The following is a 25,496-nucleotide window of genomic DNA, read 5'->3' as shown; positions in this document are numbered from 1 at the left end:
CTTGACTTTTAGAGAGAATAAAATATCAGATTTTTTTACCATACAAATCTGGAAGGATGAACAAAAAGAAGAGGGGAACATACTGTATTATAAAAGTATAGGCATCATCCCCACATACATTCTATGATGGACTAATTACTTGTCCTAAATAATAAAATCATTTTAGGGTTCAATACATGTCTGTTATGTGTGATATCAATTTCCATGGAGGTCGGACCAAACATGAGTCATGAGGGAGTTGTGTGAATACAGATTTTTCTAGCGCTTAATCTATACCGCTGGCATAAAAAAAACAGACTCGTCTCAGAGGAAATGGATTTAACTTCAGTGAGTCATGTGTGGCCCAATCTCATCAGTGATTCAGACTTCCTGAAGTGCTTTGCCTTCAATAGGCGCAGAGGCGCTCCATGCAGTCCTTGCACTCCACAAATGTGATAAGTGAGTTAAATTGTTTAATCCATTTCCAAAACATATGATTAGAGGAACCATATAATGTAAGGTCGCTTGATGAAACTGCAGTGAATTTTTAAGGTACCAAGGAATACTAACTGGCAAGTGGGATGTACATTAGTGAGCCCGGAAGATCTTCACAAAGTAGAAGGGTCAGAAACATAAAAATAAAAAGGTTCCATGTGCATTTAGGTCAGTTTTGACAGCCTCTAACCCTTACTTTATCCTGGAAAATCTGTGGCATGCCTCCTTTACCCGAACCTATATCTCATTAATGTCCATCTACACCAGTATATAAAATCCAAACAATCGTGTTAAACTTTGGCTATTTCTGTACTTAAATTGTATAAATTTAAATTGGGTTTGACTTTAATGCAAGTCTATAGGGATGTATAAGGGTATAGCTTAGTAGCATCACTTAAGAACTGTAGTATTAGATTATTATTGGAGGATTTACTCAATTTATTGGGTGCAATGTAACATTTCAGGGTGGTCTACAGCCAATGATGAAGGCAACAGTCCACTATAAATGCATTGCACCCATCTGCTTATCCCAATAAACTGGGTAAACCCCCCACACAATACAGATATATTTACATGTCTTTGGTTTTATAGGAATTCAGGGCATGAACTGGAAGCCTAGTAAATTGAAGCTCCTGAATTGAATTGTGCTTAGGTACATTTATGTTGCTCTGTAATTCTTACTGAGGTTTTCTCAATAGATTGCAACAGGAAAGGCCCATTGTATATAACAATGATCTTTTTCTGTAAAGGTGACCATACACAGGCCTATTCTAGCTGCCAATACCAGTCCTTTGTATGGGCATGAACAACGGGCCTCCCCTACTGACATCTAGCCTGAAATCGGCAGGTTTGATTTTTCCATTGGATCAGGGACCTCATCTACTCAGCCAAATGACTGAATCAGACCGATATCGCCCTCCCATAGGTGAGGATATTGAATCTTACTGCGTATGGCCACCTTAAGCTGTACATGACCACTAGGGACAGTGTTTAACCTGAAAGCTCAGACTCAATGCACTGAGATGGCTGCCTACACACCAATATTACAACTTAAAAAATACATTTGTTGGTTGAAGAATAAAGTTTTTAATGGTAGAGTGAATTATTTGCTATGTAAACAGTATCATTTAGAAATAAAAAGTACACCATAAAAATCATGACAGAATCTCTTTAAGTTGATCTGTAACTGTCTGACAGTGGATAATGACTTAGTAATAACAATGGTGGGGGGAGGGGCATTGATTGCTTCCATTGCCTTGGGTAACAAAGCTCCCTGACCCAGCTCTGGATACCACCCTCTCTAGAAATGCAAATATGTGGAAAATAAATTGTTCTCAGAATAAATCAACCTACTTTACTATCTATTTTAACAGAGATGTAAACATAATGTAGCCATGCCATAATGGCTTCAAAACACTAATAAAAAGATGACATTTCAAGTTCAGCCTTAATGCGTATATATAACGCTAGTTGATCCAGAGGAAGGCAAAAAACCCCATCTGATCCCTCTCTAATTTGCCGCAGAGGGGAATATTTTTTTCCTGGCTCCAAGATGGCAATCCCACCAGTCCCTGGGGAGGACGTTGGGTGGGGGATGTGGCTGGGGGGGCACCTGCAGGGCCCCTGGGGTGGGAGTCCCGGTGGGCCCTGCACCCCCCAGTCTGACCCTGCATTTAGCTTCTCTACCTACTGTACTTCCCTCTTGTCACCACCCATCTTGTTAACTACAGATGGTAATGATCAGGCAATTAAGAGGCTTTATAAACTGGCTCCTTACAACACAGAGTGCTTGATCATTGTTGTTCCTGAGCCTGTTATCTGTGATTCCTGACCCCTGATTTCTGAGTGCCCTGCCTGGTTCTTTGCTCCATTTTTCAGTCCCCACCTGGTACCTGTATTCTGTAGATTCCCTGGTTTGACCTCTGGCCTGTTTATTCAACCTTTTTTGCCTGCTGCCTGCCACTGACCTCAGCCTGCCTTTCGGACCCTGCCAGTCTTCTGCCAGCACTGACCACCTTGCCTGTTTACGGACTCTGTTTACCTTTGCCTCATCACAGGCCTGTATCTTGACTCTTATTTTGTTCTGCTTTTAATCGGTTTTGTTACTTCCATCAAATCTGTTTGCTTCACCTCACTTTTCCTTCGCTTACTATCCAGCCATTAAAGGGTGTTTCTGGGGTTACTCGGCACAGGCTCCAACCTGCTGGTCACTCACCAGTGGCCAGTCCTGTCATTATATCTCAGGAAATCATGGAGCTGTTTGCTTCCTACACAAAGCTGCCTGAGTAAGATCACCCTGCTTCCCTGTTTGCTATGAGTGTGGCACAGCAACAGTTAAAAGGCGATGCAGTCAGGCCTGTCTTCACAAAAGGCTTGCGCTGTAAATAAAAGATAACTGCAACCCTATTCTCTTCTGGGTAATTCTGATATTGATTTTTTTTTTCATCTGGGTTGAGAGTAGCATCCCACGCACAGGCCAAAGATGCAAGTGAGCACTTAGTCATCATCATATGATTTCAGAGCATGACTCACCTACTCTTCTGAATATATCATTTTATCAATGACAGACCAGAGATCCTGGCTAAGAGCGGCTCTGCAGCTTACGTGCTGGGAATCCATAATGAACTGTAGTGCCGGCTGTGCTTCTCCTGCTTCCCCACACATTAGCACAGAATCGTAGATAAACCCCTTGGAATTTGTGGGACTTGCATGCAGCAGCAGCCTAACTAGGCCCAAAACAAAACCTTTCTACCTACCTGCACTAATGCAAATCTTAGTAAAGGTTATTTGGTATGAACACAGATTTTGAAAGTGAGCATCAATCAAAAACCACACAGGGGTCCACTAGGGCCCCCAAGCAAGCACCTACTGGGTTGTTTCCGTCACCCATTCCTGCACATAGAAATCTCAAGCAACACCAACCAGAACTGCCAGAAACCACTCTTGTTATTCTAAGAATATTACACCTCGGTGATTTAGGCATAATTCCCAAGTACTGCTTGTCAGAAAAAGTACTTTTTCACAAAAAATAACACTTAATATACATAAAGCAGTGGAAAGATATGTCTTTTAACACAATGGACATAAAGAAAAATCTTCAGCACACCACTTACATACATGTTCTCAAAGGGTGCTTAACTTCCACAGCCGCTCCCAAGCCTTTTTTCCATATATCTTTGCAAAGGGGAAGAAGCACTCCAGTGTGTCGGCAATTCCTTTAAATCATTTATTTGCAGAAATGAACAAACAGCACAAGCTTTCAGGGGGTGTCCCCTTCTTCAGGTGCAATACTATATCTTTTAACACAATGGGCCAGATTTAACTCAATGAGAAACATGTATCCCATGGTTTATCACATGAAAACTCTACGGACATTTATGGGAACATATGGAGATGAATAAGAAGAGACATTAAAGGAGAAGGAAAGGCTAATAAAGAGTTAATCTCAAGCTGCAGGCATACCTTCAGTTATCTCAATAGTGCCCTTAGGTCTCCCCATATTTCTCCTGTGATCAGAAGCCTCATAGGAAGTAAAAACACTGAGCTGTGTAAAGAAAGTTCCCATAATGCCTCGCTCCTGCACCAAGAGCAAGACCGTTGTACATGCTCAGTTTGTAAGACTTTGAGGAAGATTCCTGCTGATTGGCTCTGATCCACACTCCTAAGGAGGGAGAGTGAGTTCTTAGCATTCTTGAGGGAGGGGGGAGCAGGAAAGAGCAGAGAACAGAAAGCTGCGTGTCTCTGGCACAGGAATTACAGACACAAGAAATCTTTTGACAGAGAAGTCAGTGCAGCATTTCTGTGAGTGCTTATGGCTTATTTACATAGACCTTTCTGATAAAGCTTACTTAGTTTTTACCTTTCTTTCTCCTTTAATGAAAAAAAATGTGTTACATATATTTTAAATTGAAATGCAATAATGGTTTGAGCTCTGCATATTCTAATGATAATACTAGTGCATGCAGGGTAATCCACACTCACAGACCTATTGATAAAGGGCTGGAGTGAAGCCCAAAACGTTGCCTTTGGCACTTAGTAAAGATTCACATTTTTCAAAACAACCGGAGTGCTGCTGTTTTCTTCATTTTTCATTTTCCACACTCACAGACCTGTAACCCATAGCAGCCAATGAGCAGTCTTGTACAGAGCAGTGACATGGGCCAACAATCAGATCGGCCCAAACTGACCCCATGAGTGGCTAAATTGTGTGAATATCTGCTCGTTTGGTGAATTTGCCAAACAAGTGGATCAAGTATGACCTTTCTCAACATGTCTTTAGTAATGTAAATACATTGTACTTGAGAAGTGCTGTATAATGAGAGAACTTATTGTGGCTCATTTATCAACACTGGGCAAATTTGCCCATGAGCAATAACCCATAAGCAGGTATAACAATGAATGCAACAATTTGATTGGTTGCCATTGGTTACTGCCTACAGGAAAATTTGCCCAGTGTTGATAAGTGACCCCCATTGTCTTTGTGTGTATGCTTTTGCTGCTAAATGTACGGTATATTGTCTCTTTAAATGTCTTTCCCATAACTGTCCTTAAAAACACAACTAGAAAATGATTGTACATCTGTTAATTATAAAAAGAAGCTTGGCAGAAAAAAACATTTTCTGTTACTTCAAAACTTAACTTTTTGTGCAGTTCCATTAATATGTACAAATATCTGGAGAGGTTGTGGGGTTGTTGGCTTGTTTGGCACATACTGTAGCTGAGGTTGAAACCAGAGCACACAATAAAATGAGTTAATCTAATGGGAAGAGGAAGAGTCGCATGTTTGATCCTTTTGTACAATACATTGCTTTGTATACAGCATAAACACTTTTAGCTGACAGATAAAAGCACAGTTTGTAGTAACAGCTACAAACAGCTTGATTTGCTCCAACAGGTAGGTGCCTTTATTAGTATTTTTGTGACTTTTTACTTTCTCCATTACACAGTGGTGTTGCACAGCCCTTGCACCAATATCTAAACTGTATTTTATACACATACTCTAATGTTGACTCTGCACTGCTGATTAGTAGCATTCCCTGAACTGCTGTGCAGCATTTAATATTCTCTGCAAACAATAAGAAAACAATATGGCCGAGTTTTATGAATAAAATATCAGGGTATGGAATGTTTCTGTGCTAAATAACCTCTGTCCATTGGTTGTACACAGACTATAAAATGAAAACTAGAAGAGGAGTTTTTATTTTAATTTGCTGGTCTGTTAATATGAATTTGTAGGGCAAGGGCAGCGTCGGACTGGCTTGCCAGGATACCAGGATAACTCTGGCCCCTGACCATTTGGCCTGCTTCATGGTCATTGCCTATTTCTGAATGGGAACAAAGAGGAGAAATAGATGAAAGAATAGATGCTAGCATGTAATTAAACAGACTAGGAGAATAAAGAGGTTGGGTAAGGAAAGGAGGAAAAATAGTTTGGAGAGTGGGACTATGGTCTAAAGTTTTTGTGGTGGGCCCCTAGGGTCCCAGCCTGACCCTGGGCAAGGGCACTCTGACCCAATTCCCTTGTTATTTCTATTTGTCGCATTGCTTGTGTATGGAAGGGCTCTGGGTAAAACACTGTAACATAATAAACTATGATGCACCAAACAAGCCTTTGCTTCCCCTCTGCAGAATTGCAGATCTGTGGGGTCCCATAAAGAGTTGGACCGTAGGCAGCACCCATGCTTACACCACCCTAATGCCAGCCCTGTGACAGATGTATTGTAGTTCGGTATTAAAGGAGTCAAACGTGATAAAGATCAATCCTACTTATAAGTAGATATGTTTTAAAACTTTTATAATTTTTTAACCATTTAATAGGAAGGCATTAACAACTAAGCAATTTCATAATGAATATTGAAACCACATATCTGAACCCTTTATTGTTGTTTAGTGTTTGTGTGTGCAAGGCTGACCTACACACTGTACAGTAAGCATTAAGTATTTATCTGTAAATGTTCAGTACATAAGGGCAGAGGTTATTCTGCTCAGTGAAAATTCTGCATCATTTTGCTTGTTAAAGTGATACTGACACATCCCACATTTTTACAGGAATGAGTCAGTAACACAGTATGGCATTGAACAGCTTCCTGGCACTAATTGAATGTGTCTAAACTAACAGCTAGTCTGCCTTTAGTGCCACTATAAACTGTATATGCCAGTGACACTGCAATGGCAGGAGCACTTTAATAAAAAACCTGGGGTTCTTTAACTAATCCTCTGCCATCCTTGCCCCACAATACAACCAGCACACTTCACTCTGCCAATGATATTTTGTTGTATTTAGCAAAGCCACGCCAGGCCTTAGACAGTCTCCTAAAAGTGGTCTTCAAATCTGGTCAGTGCTCTGGACTAGGAACTTTACTAGTAAAATTTTCAACTTCCGTGTTTATGTGACAAAGTCACATGCTTTTTAGGAATCAGATTTGGTTGGCCAGGAGGGTGGATCCAGCTGAATCCAAATCCTGCCGAAAATGTTAGAATCTTGACTGAATCCTGGATTCGGTGCATTCCTACTCTGGACTTAACATTAATCATTCTAAATTGATTATTTTCCCTATTGACCCCCTCCCCCTGAGTACCGTCTGTCCCCCGGACTGTATATCATGACTACAGGTCATGTCTTCATTGGCATACCTTGGCATAACGGTCTATATGGATCCAGATAGATACTAACAAGCAAACTTTAACCCTGTGGTGCAGGCACTGACTAGTAAAATCTGTATATGGCGAGACCTATCCCTCCCTGGCAGAATTAATATTTTTAAAATGATTTTCCTTTCCAAGTTTCTATGTTTTACATAATTCTCCTATAATCCCCCAGGCTCAATGGTTCAGCGGGGTGGATAAAATAGTCAGGGGATTTTTGTGGGTGGGAGAGGCACCCACACCTGAACATTAAGATACTGCAAGCCCCTTTGTCCAGAGAGGGCCTAGCCCTACCCAAAATTAAACTTTACTTTTATGCTGCCCAGCTAGCATACGCTCACTGATAGCTGGTCTCTAATTCAGATCCCAGATAACAGAACCCAGCAGCAGTCCTAAAAGTTGCTACAGTGGGCTCCTTCAAAGCCCTGTCTAAACCTCCCTTCGAAGGAATCTCTTCTTGCTATCCTACCACACCTGCTATGGTCACAGTTGTACAGGCCTCCCATGTACAAACCTTTCAGAAGTCTCAGAGGTTGGCTTGTGGCCCCTCTTATGCAAAATAAAATCTTATAAAAAAAACAATGATGTTGGGGCATGTGTGGGGCAAAGACCCAACAGACAGGAAGACTAATATAAGCTACATGTGCAACAGAGACTGTTCTACTGAGCAAAGGATAACGCCACCTCTGCAGCTTAAACAGTTCAAATTCAGAGCTGTAGAGCTACAGTCAAAAGCAATTTTTGGTACCTGGAGTCAGAGTCAGCAAAAATGTACCAACACCAATTCAGAATCCTAATAAATTAAGTAATGTAAAAATTGTAATGTAAAAAAATACAATATATTACAATGTTACAGTTAATAGTAATAATAAAGTACTTCTTGTTGTAAGAGTAAAGCCCAGTGTGTATTGTTTCACTAGGGTGAAGTCTAACTGAGCTAGTTTCCATTCATATTGATCTTTATCCCAGCAGTTAGTTTATAGTGATGCACCAATCCCACTATTTTATGATCCAGCCCAATCCCGAATCCTTTGCAAAAGATTCAGCTGAATACCGAACCAAATCCGAATCCTAATTTGCATACACAGCGGCAAAGCGCACGGTGGAGGATTTTCAACTTCTGTGTTCTGTGATTTTCCTGCTGAAACAGTGCCGGACTGGCCCACCAGGATACCAGGAAAACTCCTGGTGGGCCCAGGTGTCAGTGGGCCCTCCTTCTGATCATTTGGCCTGTTTCATGGTCATTCCCTATTTCTGAATGGGAACAAAGAGGAGAAATTTATGAAAGAATAGATGCTAGCATGTAAACAAAAGAGACTAGGAGAATAAAGAGGTTGGGTGGGGAAAGGAGGAAAAATAGTTTGGAGAGTGGGACTATGATCTAAGGTTTTCTGGTGGGCCCCTGAGGGCACAGTCCGACACTGTGCTGAAAAAGGTAAAATCTTACCTGAATCCTGTAACCGAATCCTGGATTCATTTAGAGAGAGCCTCACGTTTTTTTTACACCAATAAGAGGGAGAGTTTCTTTCTATAGACTATGTTCAATAATATTCTCACATCACTAGACAAACTAACACAATACAAAGGCTTATTCTTTTATGTGTTTGTATGCAGTTTTGCAGATGTATTCCTGTGCATGGTTCTCAGTGATAGATCATTGTTTGTTAAGCATTCCTCTATGTCCAAAGCTGAAGCAAGTAGAGTGTTAAATGTGTTCAAACAAATCCAAAGCTTAAGTTGTCTGTAAATAATGATGCTATGAAGAAATGCTTCCTAATAAGTGTTGCACAAAAAATGGCATGCTACTTGGTATAGTGGCATCACCCCTGACCATGATACCACAATACCAAGATACCCACTAAAAATGTGCATTTTTTCCCCTTGAGCACTAGATTATTTAAGAAAAAACATGGACATAATAACCACAGCCATGATTTTTCATAGAAAACCCAGCACACACAAACCTATACTGACCTATCTATACACTCACATACATAAACCATATATACCAACTTCAATACAAAATGTAGATATTAGTATCACAATAGCCTTGGATACAATGCTTGTTCAAGAACTCATCCAGGCCCCACTTATCGGCATTAACAGAATCTGCCATTATAACATTGCTAGGAAGGGCATTCCCCAACCTCACTGCCCTCACCGTGAAAAACCACCTACGCTGCTTCAAATGGAAGCTCCGTTCTTCTAATCCAGGGATCCCCAACCTTTCTCACTAGTGAGCGACAGTCAAATGTAAAAAGACTTGGAAAGCAACACAAGCATCATTAAAGTTCATGGTGGCGCCAAATAAGGGCTAAGATTGGCTATTAGGCAGCCTCTATGCACCCTATCAGCTTACAGGGGACTTTATTTGGAGTAAATTTTGTTATTATTCAACCAAAACTTGCCCCCAAGTCAGGAATTCAAAAATAACTACCTGGTTTGGGGGCACTGAGAGCAACATCCAAGGGGTTGGTGAGCAACATGTTGCCCCTGAGCCACTGGTTGGGGATCACTGCTCTAAAATAAAGGGGTGGAAAAAAGAACATCCCCAGTTACGAATACATTAGTGGGCATAACAGACAGCTTATTTTTTTACACAGAATAGAAAGGACAAGTGTCCATCTGTTTAAGGAAGGGAATTTTTACCTAAAAATGACAGAGTGCTCTTTACTGGGAAAGTAACGAGGCTGTGAGATGCCCTGCCAGAAATAGTCAATCCCCATAATGACTTTAAAAGGGGATTGGATGTCTTCTAGACAAAACAAAATATCCAGGACTAATAATAATACAGCGGCTTATTTTTCCAACCCAAATTAACTTTATAACTATTAACCCCTTAGATTCTCCATGAAGCTGACAAAAAAATCGGTCGGTATCGTCCACCATTTGTATAAAAGAGAGACACAGAAACATGTTATTTGACAGCAGAAAAGGACCAGATGACCCATGACGTCTTTTCAGAATAATGCTCAGTTGTTTTCTGTAAAATTTTTTGAAGGGTGATTAAGGCAAGGAAATGTAATTGCCTTTGATGCTTTTACACACACCATTAGTTTAGTCAGCACTTTCAAAACATATTTAATAATGTCTTGAGCACAGCATATTTTCTTTAAAATATCTGAAAATGTGATATCTACATTTTCTGATTGGGCCTTTGGGTCAGGTCATGAATATGTATTTTTCATGGGTATAATAAACACAGCAGACGGGGGGGGGGGGGGGGGGGGGGGGTTGATTGAGCGATAGTTCTGAACACAGTACAGCTTAAAGCAAATTACAATATAAACAAAATTTCTTCTTCCAAAAATTTCTCAAAAACACACTTTATGTCTGTAGGATTAAAATAGTTGGGATTTTAAGAAAAATAAAGAATATTAATGTGCCAGTGCTATTGGCCCTTTAAAACAGTTTTTTGTATTTTGAGTCCTATTCATTTCTTACAATAGCAGTTCCCACCACGTACATTAGAATGTGTTTCTTCATCTCACCCTTTGGTGTCCCCTGGTTCTAGTCATTTTCCTGAAATATGCTTTGCACCTGAAGTAAATTGATTCCCATGAGCCGCATGTCATTTCACATATCTTCTTCATCTTTTTAAACAAATAATGTTTTGAGAAAACTTAATTATGCTTTCAGGCTATTTCGTCTTCAATTTTTCCCTCTCATATTAATAATAAAGGTTCATTCCATCATGGATTAAATAAGTAGCATATTGACTATGTTTTTATGGGTGTTGTTGGCTGAATGTCCTGCTTAGAGATGCACTAACATCATGTATATTCATTTGACAGTAGGAAGTGGCACAGATGGGCGGGACTAGTGGGGTTTTTGTAGAGATTTTTAATAAATCAACCCACAACACTACTATTTAAAGCACATTCCTTCTTTATTTAGCTGAGTACAATTCATTGACACAATATTGTTTCTCCTTTAAAGCAGTGAGTGAAGGCTTGATCTGAAGGACCAATAGGGGTGATTGTTTAATTTCTGCCATGGATACTTAGTGTAACACCTATTTGGCTATAATATGGCCAACCCAGGCTAGTAGCGTGCTGTAGAGCATGTGTTACATGCGACCTTAATGCACAGGAGTGGGCCTCCGCTACGTGGGAGGTATATAATGGAGCTGAGGGGTTGTTGAACTACAACTAGTTGAAGTAGTGTGGTGCAATAGAGATAAATGGACGCCAGAGGATTCTTATGAATGAACTGGATAATACTTTATTTGTCCAAGACAAAGGTAATCAGGGTATTTCAGTATACTCACTTAATAGATGTTATGCAGTATGCAGTTATACAGTTGATGTAAAATGGATTAATAGCAGAAGTATGATGCTCCCCTGTGTATCCCTTCTCATCAAGAGGTTGGGCAGGTAGAACAACAACAGCGTGATAGGTAGGAAAGCTCACCGGCATAGTCCCATGCTCTTTTGGAGGTTAGGGCAAGGCATATTTGCTAACCTATTTCCCTAGCACTTCTGTGTCCCTAATCTAAGGCCAGTAATGCCTGTTAGGAAGACTACTCCTTTGCTATTATCCTGGATGGAGCAAATGGCTGCTCTTTCTGTATAATTCTGTCTGAACTCACCACTTCTAGAGGGTGCTATAAAATATGCTGCTATACTGTCTTTTCCTCATTCACGGGGCCCTGAATGAGGATAGTGGCTTACTGGGCCGGATCTGAACCCAGGCTCGATGGAGCTCTGCTTCAGGTAGCAGATCAGCAGCCAAAGAGGAAAACACTTCCTTGTGCAAGACACTATATAGCCTGCCAAGGGGAGTGGTTAAATGAGCTAAACCTGTAAGGGATAGCTTACGAAACTGTAACCTGAGTATAGAGGGGTCTGCCCTATAACAGTACAGATAAGGAAAAGTAGGGAAGTAAAGCCATAGGGAGCTTAACCCTATGGGTCCCTACATTAGTAAAACTATTATAGGGAGACTGTTGCAATAATGTTTAGATAGTTGTGGATATTTTGCAACCATATTACATTGTATAACCTAAGGGCAGACTTAACAAATTGTAGACGACAAAAGGAGGGCTTTAACCCAAGGAGTTTGAGAAACCTCTGGTGATTAACTATTGGTTGCAGGGCCAGAGCTAGGAGTAGGCAAAAGAGGCACCTGCCTAGGATGCCACGGTGGGGAGGCGCTAGGCGCATACCTCTTCTTCTGCCTACCCTTAATCTGGGTTCTTGTCCTTCCACCAGTTCTTGTCAACAACACCCTCCATGTGATGCCAGGTGGCCGACTGGGTTGCCTAGGGCGCCCTCCTGGCTTGGCCTCTAGCCAAGTAGTTAAGCTGTCTGACCCTAGGTGAGGCATGTCTGAGAAAAATCTCTTCAAATAAATGCAATTATTTAAAAAGGAAAAAATAGCAAAAGGTATATAACTTCTATCAAGGCACTCAAAATTATGTAAAAATCCATCCTTCAAACTTGAAAAAAAAAAGATTTAATTGTAAACAAGTTAATGGAAAATATGCACTGACTATTAGATGCTGACGTAGTCATGAGAACATCATTTGATTTCTGTGTGTGCCAGAAATGGATTCAGTGCAGCACAACACAATCTTTTGCAAAGTTCTCCAACACTCTTAAAGTTAATGGCAGAATTTCTCGTGATCCAACTAGATTAAACTACTGTTTAACTCAATTTAAAGAAGGGAAATAAAATCACAGGATCATTTATTTTGGTACAATAATGGTGAAGGTATATAATAAATGAAATGGCTAATTTATTACTAAAGGAAAGTTGCAAAGTTTAACAAGCTTTGGTAACAAAGACAAATGTTGGCACCTAAAAGTTTGAGCAAGAATAAACCTGGCCCCTAGTGTAGTAAGCTGTACCCTCATGCAAAATATTAAATAATATATATTGGCATAAAGTTCATTTTAGTGATCATTACATACTATGTGTTTTATTAATGCTTAGTACAATTAAATACTGACAATAAAATGAACAAAATATAGTATTTATAGTGCAGTTGACTTTTTATTGTTCTACTTACATGTTTTGGAACCATCTCCCTTATCCAAGTGATTATGAATATAAATTACTCACAGCTTTAAATACACAACAGCCCTCAGGTGACCACTCTCTCCTTAGACCCCTGGTGTATAAATAAATGCATAATGTTTTGTGCCCATAAATATCCAGAAAGCGTATTTGCAATTTATATTATATTATATCCACAATGAAAATACCTTGTTAACGAAATTACAAATATTACAGTGAACAAATTATGAATATCTGCCTTACTTATGTGCTATTTCCATTTTATTATTATTATTATTATTAACAACCCATATTTTAAAGCGCTGTACAATAAGGGATATATTTATCATGCTGTGTAAAAAGTGGAGTGAACTGGTTCAGCAATTTCAATAGTTAGAAAATCAAAGCAAAGCATCTGATTGGCTGGTATAAACAATATCACCCGTGATGTTTTGCTCCACTTTTTACACAGCATGATAAATATACCCCTTCATGTATGTATACTGTGCATGAAAGGAGTTGTTCACCTTCAAATTAACTTTTAGTAGCTCTCTAGTTTGGAATTTCAGCAGCTGGGGTCTTGTTTACCTTAGCAACCAGGGATTAAGGGCCATGACACGGGGAGATTAGTCACGCTGCGACAAATCTCCCTTGTCACAGGCAACTAATCTCCCCAAAACGCCATATGCGGCACCGAAATCGCCAACGTTTCCTCTAAAGGCAACTTGGACGATTTCGGCAAATTGCCATGCCGTGTATGCCATCCCACCGACGATTTACATTCTAGCCGGAGGGATGGCATTTCGGGGAGATTAGTCGCCCGCCCGTCTGCCACGGCCCTAATGGGAGACTGGAATAGTAGGGGGACAGAAAAAAAAGAAAGATAATGAATTAACAATAATAATAAAATCATAAGCTCACAGAGCAAAAGTTTTTTGGCTGCTGGGAAAAGTGACCCCCATTTAAAAACTGGAAAACAAAGACCAATAGGATATTCTATAACATACTAAAAGTTAATCTAAAGGTGAATCACCCCTTAAAGAATAAGTAAACCTTTTTTCTCTTTTTCTCTAAATTACTCTAAATAGTCCCAGAATAACATACCTTTCTCCCTCCATTAAGTCTCATGCAGACTCTGTATCACAAACAGACATGTGCAGTAGGCACCTCTTCACCCATCTTTCCAGTCAGAGAGAGAAGGAGAGCTCAGCAAAGAAAAGGGGGTGGAGGTTCAGGCTAGATTAGCTGAAGTTGAATTGCTTGTGATACAGAATCTACATGAGGCTAAGTGCAGAAAGAAAGGTATGTTATTCTGGGGGCAAAACATAACTTATACAGGAGGCAGAGTGTTACCTTCCCAAAATATCTAAAGTGATTAAAGATAAAGATTTAAAGTGCACTGTGAATAGAAAGTGTATAAAACAGCAGCCAAAGCATACATATGCTATCACTACAAAATAGGACTGTACTAACTCACTCTGCTTCATGTTTTGCAGTATATGGGCTGTATTGAAGTGCTGCAGTCAATGAGATCCCTAGACTTTGGCACAAGAACACAAGTAACAAGGTAACATTTTCAAATGCATTGGGTTGAATTAAATGACCACCACTGCTTTTTGGTGCAATAAGATAAAATCAGTTACTTACTACTGATACATCTAAGTTGCAGTGAGAGCTGCACGCTGTATCACAGTGAACAATGAATATACTGTATGTTAGAAACTTGAGATGCGCAGTTAAAAAACTGGATAGAGAGTAGCCATTTGAATGCTATATTACTAGGGGTCATTTCATCAATATAATACTATGAGTTATGCCATGGCACCAACGACTGAAGTGAACTACTGTATATCGCCATGGGCAAAGGCAAATCGATTAGAACAATTGTGTTAATTATGTTTCAGTCCTGCCATGAAGATGGTTGTTTAAAGGCTAATTTTTTCATCCACCGATATTAATGCTATCCTTAAGCAGCCAATCAGATATTTTCTTTTAATATTCTATCTGCAGCAGAATGATTAACCAAGATAACTGCTGATAACTGCAAGATAACTGCTGTTTGGTTGCTATGGAAGCTTTAACTGTGTAGCTAATTTTGTTTCCACATTTAAAGTCATTTATTATTAATTATTAACATGTATTTATATCGCACCAACAGCACTGTACAATAAATAGGTTTATAAATTAAAGATGTTGCACTCAAAGTTCTATTTCAGGAAACTCATTTGTGACATAACTGTGTATATATATATAGGATACGGTAATCATTATTATACTTTATATATATAGTGACTAACGATTCTGCAGCACTTTACAGAGTTTATTCATCATTCACAACAGTGTTTACAGATACTGGTGATAAATATCCCCTGTGATGTTGCCCATAGCAACCAATCAGATCTTTGCTTTTGTTTTCTAAATTGTTAGTGACTGTTTGAATCTAATTTCTGATTGGTTGCTATGGGCAACAACACCAGTTATATCCAATGTCCCCTAAGGTCCCTATGATATTCATACACACTATCAGGGGCCTATTAACCCACCTGCACTTATGTTGGTAACAATGTTATTGACGGCAAGAAGAGAAAAAGTTACACACACACAAAGGGGCAGATTAATTATAGGAGCTGTTCACTTTTATTATACTACAGAATGTTGTATTCTTAGCAACTTTTTTGTATTTTTTCCACAGCTATAATATTGTGTTGTGTAGTTGCATTAAAAATGTTTTTAAGGTTTTAGGTGCCAAATAATTTTATATTTTGAAAAAAAATGCAGTTGCTGCATAAAATGCAATTGAAAAATTGCATATAATGATTCAAATGTTAACAACTCAGCCCTATATATACACACATAGGGACAAGCAGAGTATGGCACACACAGGCAGCATAGGGCAGGCAGAGTATGGCACACACAGGCAGCATAGGGCAGGTTGAGTATGGCACACACAGGCAGCACAGGGTAGCCTGGGTATGGCACACACAGGCAGAAAAGGGTAGGCAGAGTATGGCACACACAGGCAGGGTAGGGCAGGAAGAGTATGGCACACACAGGCAGCATAGGGCAGGCAGAGTATGGCACACACAGGCAGCATAGGACAGGCAGAGTATGGCACACACAGGCAGTATAGGGCAGGCAGAGTATGGCACACACAGGCAGCACAGGGTAGCCAGGGTATGGCACACACAGGCAGCATAGGGTAGGCAGAGTATGGCACACACTGGGGGTGCCTATTATTAGCCCCCACCCCCCAGTTATTTTAAATTGTTCTTTAATGGAGAAGGAAAGGTCTAATCACTGGGGGGTGCCAAAATGTAAGAAACGCCCAGTGATTGTAATCACTTACCTGATATCCTAGGCTGGTGCCTGGGGTACCTGTGACCAAGTGATCCTCTTCCTTCTTTTGACTTTGCGCCACTTGCACATGTGAAGTAGAGTGAAAAATCGAACATAAACAAGAAAGTCAGCTTTTCCACTCTACTGCGCATGCCCTCGGTTGCATAAACCCAGGGCTGGTGCAGTTTTCTGCTAACAACAGCACTGGCCCGGATTATAAGGTAAGTGATTACAATCACTAAGGAGTGCCTAACATTTGTTACCCTTATAAAAACAATCAGTGCAAAAGTCCAGTGGCATAACTAGGTCTTACAGCAAATTCAATTTAGGGCCCCAAAACTTTGGTAAGTTGACCTATTCTACCAAAATATCTTAAAATTGCTTATTAATTACCCCTGCAAAAGTCGATTACTCATATTAAGATTTCAGGAAATGAAATATCAGATTATTCAAAAATATACCCAAACATTTCATAAATCACATTTTGCATACTGACTTTTTGTAACAGCACACCTGCAAACACTGAGTTAAAAAGGAAACCATGTTTTATACATGACTGATCACACGTGCTATGGCTGAGAAATTGACACTTATTTTCTGGAGTGCACACTGTGTAAAAAGATCATTTCACTATACACATGGTTGTATTGAAAGGGACAGCGTGCTCTATATAACTGGGGTATATTATTATAGAATTATTATTATAGTTACTATAATAATATAAGGTGGCTTCTTTAAATAGCCAAACTTATCCCACTTGTTTAGGGATAAGAAACCGTTACCACCAAATAAACCTTCTTGCACCCCTGTCAGCTGATATACTGTGGCAATGTTGTGAGATGCAGTGACCTATGGGGGGGCGGGGACTCATTCTGCAACTGAGGATTTCACTGCAACTGTTTAACAATTTAAAAACAAAAACAAATTTGACCACTGTAAACCTATTTAGATGCCTTAGAAGTTAAAAGGAAATGTACTTTAAGCATTTAAACAACTTGTTTATCAAGTTTTTTATTTGAAATGTTTTTGTATGCTATTTCTTAACCCATTCAAGATTTTTCATAACTATAACAAGCACAAGAAAATCTCAGGAAATATGAAGTAACTGCATTATTTTCTTAAGATGTGTCATTAACATACCCCATGGAGTGTCAATTGCTGCTTAACCCTGTGCTGTGTTATAAAGTTTGTAACAGGAACTCAAACACAATGATAAAACATTCACTTTAACTTTTTTTACATTCTGTACCTGTGTTTTCTCAACTTAAGGATATATTGAGGGGTAACATGGTCTTTCTGGCTCTTCTGCACCACACTTGGGTCCACAATACCCCTACATTGGCATCACAGGTGCAGGAATCACAAGTAGTAAGTTAACTGATTTCTCAATCGGGTAGGCTGATTTCTCAATCGGCTACAGGCTCTTTGCCAGGGATGGGCTGCACCTCAATGATGATGGGGCAGCTGCTTTGGGGGAAAAGATGGCTAGAGGGTTGGAGGAGATTTTAAACTAGGAGTGGGGGGGGAGGGTGCAGCGGGAAATTCTGTGGTAGACAGGATAGATGAGGTAGTGGGCATAGTAAGGAAAATTGGGGGAGGAGACTTGCTTCGGGATACTGATAATGGCAGGGAGGCCCATAAGTTGTTTACACGTCATTCTCACGCCGGAACCAGTATTAAATGTATGTTTACCAATGCAAGGAGTCTGACTGGTAAAATGGGAGAGCTGGAGGTACTGGCGTTGGAGCGGAAATATGATGTGATTGGTGTTGCTGAAACTTGGTTGAATGAGTCTCATGACTGGGCTGTTAATATTGGGGGGTATACATTGTTTCGGAGGGACAGGGGCAATAGAAAAGGAGGAGGAGTGTGTCTGTTCATTAAGCACGACTTAAAAGCAAATATTAAGGAGGAAGTGATGGGGTTAACAGAGGGAGCTGAATCCTTATGGGTTGAGCTTCTCACAGATAGTAAAGAATCTACCAAGCTAATTGTAGGGGTATGCTATAGACCCCCTAATGTAAGCGAAGAGGAGGAGGCCCAGCTCCTGTTGCAAATAGAAAAGGCTGCTAGTTTGGGGCAAGTGATAATAATGGGGGATTTTAATTACCCTGATATTGACTGGGGCAATAGTACTGCCAGGACAGTAAATGGGAACAAGTTTATAAACTTGCTGCACGACAACTTTATGTCACAGGTTGTTGAGGAGCCAACCAGGAACAATGCTATACTAGATCTAGTGATCTCTAATGACCCAGAACGTATAGCAAATGTGCAAGTGGTTGAACCCCTGGGTAATAGTGACCATAATGTTATTTCATTTGATGTTTGGTGCAGGAAACAAATTTACACGGGGGCAACAAAGACACTGAATTTTAGGAAGGCAAATTTTAGCTCCTTAAGGGCAGCGCTTCAGGGCATAGATTGGGGCATTATGTTTTCTGATAAAAATACAGAGCAGAAATGGTTGTCATTTAAAATGATATTAAATCATTACTGTTCTCAATTCATTCCATTAATAAGAAAAAGTAGAAGTGTTAAGAATCACCCCATGTGGCTTAACTCTGAGGTAAAGAAGTTAATAGGGAAAAAAAGGAAAGCTTTTAAGAAATATAAGTCAGAGGGGACAGTAGCTGCGTTTAATGAATATAAACACTATAACAAGTGTTGTAAAACAGCAATCCGGAAGGCAAAGATAGAAAATGAGGAGCGCATCGCGGCCGAGGCCAAGACTAACCCCAAAAAGTTTTTTAAGTATATTAATAGTAAAAAGATGCAGGTTGAGGGTGTGGCCCCATTGAGTTATAATAACAATATGGTTACAGCGGATACAGAAAAGGCAGATGTGCTTAACCAGTTCTTTTCTTCTGTGTATACAGTAGAGGAGCCAGTGGGCCAAGTCTCACCCAATAGCTTCACTGTTGCCTCAGCTCCAACTACACAGTGGTTGGCACAGGATATGGTGCTTAAAGGGTTACACACGATAAATGTAAACAAGGCACCTGGGCCAGATGGAATACACCCTCGGGTACTGAGAGAGCTAGGGGCAGAATTGCAGTGGCCCTTGTTTCTGATATTCTCAGACTCTCTTTCATCAGGTATGGTACCTAGTGATTGGAAGAAGGCGAATGTCACTCCCATATTTAAAAAGGGAATAAGATCTCAGCCTGGCAATTATAGGCCTGTAAGTTTGACATCCGTGGTGGGCAAGTTATTTGAAGGCTTGTTAAGGGATCACATTCAAAATTATGTAGTGGAGAATGGCATTATGAGCAGTAATCAGCATGGCTTTATGAAGGACAGGTCATGTCAGACCAATTTAATTGCTTTTTATGATGAGGTAAGTAAGAAGCTGGACAGTGGGGATGCAGTAGATATAATCTATTTGGATTTTGCCAAAGCATTTGATACCGTTCCCCACAAACGACTGCTTTCTAAGCTAAGGTCTATTGGTCTTAGTGAAGTCGTTTGCACATGGATAGAAAACTGGCTACAGGATCGGGTACAGAGGGTGGTTGTTAATGGCACATTCTCTACTTGGAGTAAGGTTCTCAGTGGGGTCCCTCAGGGTTCTGTACTGGGTCCACTTTTGTTTAATTTGTTCATAAATGACTTAGGGGAGGGTATTATGAGTAATGTATCAGTGTTTGCAGATGACACAAAACTCTGCAGACCAGTCAATTCTATCCAGGATGTGACATCCCTGCAGCAGGATCTTGACCAACTGGCAATCTGGGCAGCTAAGTGGCAGATGAGATTTAATGTGGATAAATGTAAGGTCATGCACCTGGGATGTAAAAATATGCAAGCCCCGTATAACCTTAATGGGACTGCACTAGGCAAATCCATAATGGAGAAGGATCTTGGAGTCCTTGTAGATAATAAACTTGGCTGTAGCAAGCAATGCCAGGCAGCAGCTGCAAGGGCAAACAAGGTTCTGAGCTGTATTAAAAGGGGTATAGATTCACGGGAGGAGGGGGTTATTCTTCCCCTTTACAGAGCACTGGTAAGGCCCCATCTAGAATATGCTGTTCAGTTTTGGTCTCCAGTGCTCAAACGGGACATTATTGAGCTAGAGAGGGTCCAGAGAAGGGCAACTAAGCTGGTAAAGGGTATGGAAAGTCTCGGTTATGAAGAAAGACTGGCCCAGTTGGGTCTGTTTACACTGGAGAAGAGGCGCTTAAGAGGTGACATGATAACTATGTATAAATATATAAGGGGATCATATAATAACCTCTCTAATGTTTTATTTACCAGTAGGTCCTTCCAACGGACACGAGGGCACCCACTCCGTTTAGAAGAAGGGAGGTTCCATTTAAATATTCGGAAAGGATTTTTTACAGTGAGAGCTGTGAAGTTGTGGAATTCCCTCCCCGAATCAGTCGTACTGGCTGATACATTATATAGCTTTAAGAAGGGGCTGGATGGATTCTTAGCAAGTGAGGGAATACACGGTTATGGGAGATAGCTCTTAGTACAAGTTGATACAGGGACTGGTCCGATTGCCATCTTGGAGTCAGGAAGGAATTTTTTCCCCTCTGAGGCAAATTAGAGAGGCTTCAGATGGGGTTTTTTGCCTTCCTCTGGATCAACTTGTAGTTAGGCAGGTTAGGTATAGGCATTATGGTTGAACTTGATGGACGTATGTCTTTTTTCAACCCAACTTACTATGTTACTATGTTACTATGTAACTGGCAACTCCACTGAATGAAAGCAATTGTGTCTTCTGTGTGGGCAAACTGCACTAAAATCGAATCAACTATCACATGGGTTGACCCTCAAATGTTAATAAACTTCGTACTAGTTTGAGCAGCATGTCTATTATTTGCATACAAGGACAAGGGAAATGATTGGCAGTACTGTTTTAGCCAAAATATGTAAGCTGACATGCCGTATCCAAGTCCCTCATTATATATGTATCCCACAATGCCTTTTATTAATTAATAATTAAACGAAATGTGCTGTGAGATTATAATCAACTAACTTTAATATTTCTAAATATTTTTAGCTGAATAATAATTGTAAGGTCCTCCTTAGCCACAGCAGACATTATCGATCACTGCAGGGCTGAAGGCAAAGGTGTTCATTCCAAATGCAGAAGGATGTCTGCAATCAGAAACCACCCTACAATAGGGTGTTCGCTCTAGCTCTCTAATTATGAGACGCTCTGAAGGGACAGACCAATGTTGCCCAGGAGCAGAAACCCATAGCAACCAATAAACAGGTAGAATTTACTGGTCACCTGTTTCAAAGCAACATCTTATTGGTTTCTATGGTTTACTGCTCCTGGGCAAACGTAGTGCCTTTTTTACATACAGGGGTAGTCTCCCTCCTGCTACAGTATGTCCTTGTCATGTGTGTGTTTGTGATCTACTTCAAAGCAGCATTACAGTCTGGAAAGTTACTAGTAGTTTGGTGAATATTATAAACCCTTAAATACAGGTTCCCACTATAATAACTGTAAAGTGTTTCAATAATATATCAAAAGGAATGATTCGTCCAACATTCAGCAGATTGTTTAGAGTTTTGGTTTAAGACCTGCCCTTGCACGAAATGACCGGCAAAACCCATAAAGAAATGGGGCAATGTTCACACAGATACGTTTTACCCCATGCTCTTGCTCTCACACTAAACAATAACGTCTCTTTATACTGTATGCTGAATTTGATGTTGAATAGATATTTTTTGAATAAGTATCCTTGTTCAGAGCTGTTTCCAGTGTGTTCAGACAATGCTGCTTTCTGTTCCTTGGTGATGCAGAGCTTTTTTGTGCTTAAGAGCAATTTTCGATAACATTCTTTACTTCTTATATCATCTTTCTTTCCTCCAAAAGTTACAATGGACAAAGAGTGGGCTATTATCCTTATTGAGTGGGTAAAGAAGAGGACACAACATGGATTTAAAAAAAAAAACCCAGGAATATAAAGTTACACAATAAAATCTGAAATGAAGCCATTCAGCATCTTCCCATTATTAGAGAACAAGTGCTCTCTTAGTCATCCTTAAATTGCTTGGTCACCATTGAATTCTATCACTGGCATGTAGGAGAATGTAATACATAATAAATTAGCAACACTGTTTACCCTTGGGTAACTTGGATATGTTGTCAAGTAGTCTGAGACTGAAATTACCGAATATGAATGAAAACTATTTAAAAGACTGGAAGATATACAGTAAAATAAATGTTATTTAGGTTCATGCTGTAAATCCATTGTAGTTTTTTGTGTGTTAGATTGTTGTGGGCTCCAGAGAGAAAACATCACTTTCACTGTGCAAGAGAAAAGAAACTTCAAAAAAGCTAATGTGCCACTGTCTGATCTTATATTTATAAATGTGAATATATATATACATACATATAGATAGATGATAGACAGACAGACAGACAGACAGAAAGACAGACAGACAGATAGATAGATACATACATATAAAATCCACTGGAAAGGGCACTCAATTCAAAAATAAATAAATCGCCTGGGTGCAAATAACAGGAAACATAAAAATACAAGGTATGGCACTCAACAGGACTTGATATCAAATCAAAAAGCTTTTATTTTAAAGGACAAGGAAAGGCAAAGTCACTTGGGGGTGCCAAAATGTTAGGCACCCCCAAGTGACTTAAATCGCTTACCTTGTACCCCGGGCTGGTGCCCCTGTTAGGAGAAAACAGCACCAGCCCGGGGTACCTGGGGCAATGTGCTTCCTCCTTCCTGCTTCGTTAAGCTGTGACTGTGAGTCAGGCGCATGCGCAGTAGAGTGAAACGCCGACTTCTCTGTTAAAGTTCGGCTTTTCACTCTACTGCGCATGTGCGCGCGAGCGATAAAGGAAGGAGGAAGCGCTCGCTGCTACCCCAGGCTGGTGCTGTTCTCTCCGAACAGGGGCACCAGCCTGGGGTAAAAGGTAGGCGATTAAACATTTTGGCACCCCCAAGTGACTTTGCCTTTCCATTCCCTTCAAGCCCAACATTTTGGTCACTCAATGTGTCTTTTTCAAGGGGATTAAACAATGAAATGAAATGTTTCATTGTTTCCCTCAAAAAGGGCACACTGAGTGACTGAAACAAAAAAGGAACAGTTCAGTGTAAAAATTAAAATGAGCAAAATAAAAAATCTTTTCAATATAGTTAGCTGGGCAAAAATGTAATCTATAAAGGCTGGAGTGAGCAGTTGTTTAACATAATAGCCAGAACTCTACTTCCTCCTTTGTAGCTCTCTAAGCTGTTAGCAGTCCAGTAACCAATCAGAGACTTGAGGGGGGCCATATGGGACATAACTGTTCAGTTTGTTTGCATTTGAATCTGATCTGCGTGCTCACAAACTAACTGAACAGTTAAGTCCCATGTGGCCCCCCTAAAGTCACTGACTAACTAAGAGGTTAGAGAGCTAAAAGCAAGAAGTAGTGTTCTGGCTATTATGTTAGATATCTGCTCACTCCAGCCTTTATAGTTTACACTCCAGCATAACTATATTACAAATATTATCTATTTTGCGCAGTTTATCCATTTTACCCAGTTTTATTTTTACTCTGAACAGTTCCTTTAAATAAAAGTGTTTTAAAACTTTAAATCATTTTTTTTTATTTGATAGCAAGTCCTGTTGAGTGCAATACCTTATATCTTTACATCTGTATATATGTATATATATATATATGAACAGCTGCCAGAAGCACCCTTGTGCCAGCGCTCAGTCTAACCCACATTCTGGAGCTGACCAGCTGCTAGGAACAATAAAAAGCCAATATTAGTACACAAGAAAAATTGACAGCACTCAGTTTGCCTTTAAAAACTATTTTTTATTTTTTTTTTTACAAAAAATTAGATGTTAGTACCAAACTTTGGCCACTTTTGCAGAAATTAAAGTTCATTTCCATTGCTACTTTTTCTGTGGTTTTATAAATTTTATGAAAAATCTTAAATAGGTTAATCAATATCATGTAAGGCAGTAATCCCCAACCAGTGGCTCGTGAGTAACATGTTGCTCGTCAACCCCTTGGATGTTGCTCTCAGTGCCCCCAAACCAGGTAGTTATTTGTGAATTCCTGACTTGGTGGTAAGTTTTGGTTGAATAAAAACAAGATTTACTACCAAATAAAGCCTCCTGTAAGCTGATAGGGTGCATAGAGGCTGCCTAATAGCCAATCTTAGCCCTTATTTGGCTCCTCCATGAACTTGTATGATGCTTGTGTTGCTCTCCAAGTCTTTTTACATTTGACTGTGGCTCTTGAGTAGAAAGGTTGGGGATCCCTAATGTAGGTCACAGAAAAAACTGCACGAAAGGTTGTGAATTGCAGTTTTGATAGATATTGGCTATCGCATTATTGCACACTCCTATGGCATCTCGGCAGGTTTAAGCTGGTATAAGTTTATTTTTTTTTTAGCAGTTGTTGACATCTCATGCAAAATTACTGTATAATGGTTGCTAATTGAACAATTTCTGCAATTTTTCAATGTGAGCTCCTGTAAATTTTATAAAACATTTCATAATTGTTAAGTCATTGTTAAAAGTATTAATGCATGTGACATTGTTGCAAAGATTTATCATAGTTCGAAACAACGTGGACATCAATTAAAATGTTCTATTAATTCTGTTCCATCAGCACTGATCACAATCATTGTTTATCATTGTCCATAGACTACAGGGATTTGCTATTACAGATAACTTGTCTGATCCTATAGTAGGTATAGTAGCTTATTTATTCATTCAAAATTAATCTAATTCAAACAGATTAAAGTAGACCTCTGGCTTCCGGATCAAAATGTGTTAAAGAGCCCCACAAACACACAGAAACCCCTAATATACCTATCACTGTAATCTGTCCCTTCAAAAAGTATAAATACAAACAATTGTATATGCTGATATCCAACAGTTCTTCTCTTTCTGCATCATTTGAAATCCTGGCAGGGGAAGAGGGACTAAAACATCAATGTTACAAATGGTAACAACTTCTTCACAGCTTACAGACAGCATGCAGGAACTACATAACCCACAGCGCATTGCACTGTTCTCCTTTAACTCAGTTGTTGATAAATCCAAAAAATCTTTAT

At 39.8% G+C, this 25,496-nt stretch overlaps 1 protein-coding gene across 1 annotated transcript in view; it reads left to right on the top strand.

Moving 5' to 3' along the window:
- Positions 1–25,496, top strand: part of shc4 (SHC (Src homology 2 domain containing) family member 4) — a 54,170-nt gene that overhangs the window by 5,662 nt on the left and 23,012 nt on the right. The window contains exon 2 of the mRNA XM_018092663.2: positions 14,616–14,686. Within this exon, the coding sequence (XP_017948152.2) occupies positions 14,616–14,686 (71 nt within the window). The remainder of the gene's footprint in view (positions 1–14,615; positions 14,687–25,496) is intronic.

This window comes from Xenopus tropicalis, chromosome 3 (assembly GCF_000004195.4).
Source record: "Xenopus tropicalis strain Nigerian chromosome 3, UCB_Xtro_10.0, whole genome shotgun sequence".
Taxonomy (NCBI): Eukaryota; Metazoa; Chordata; class Amphibia; order Anura; family Pipidae; genus Xenopus; species Xenopus tropicalis.
This window is presented reverse-complemented; position numbering and strand designations above follow the sequence as displayed.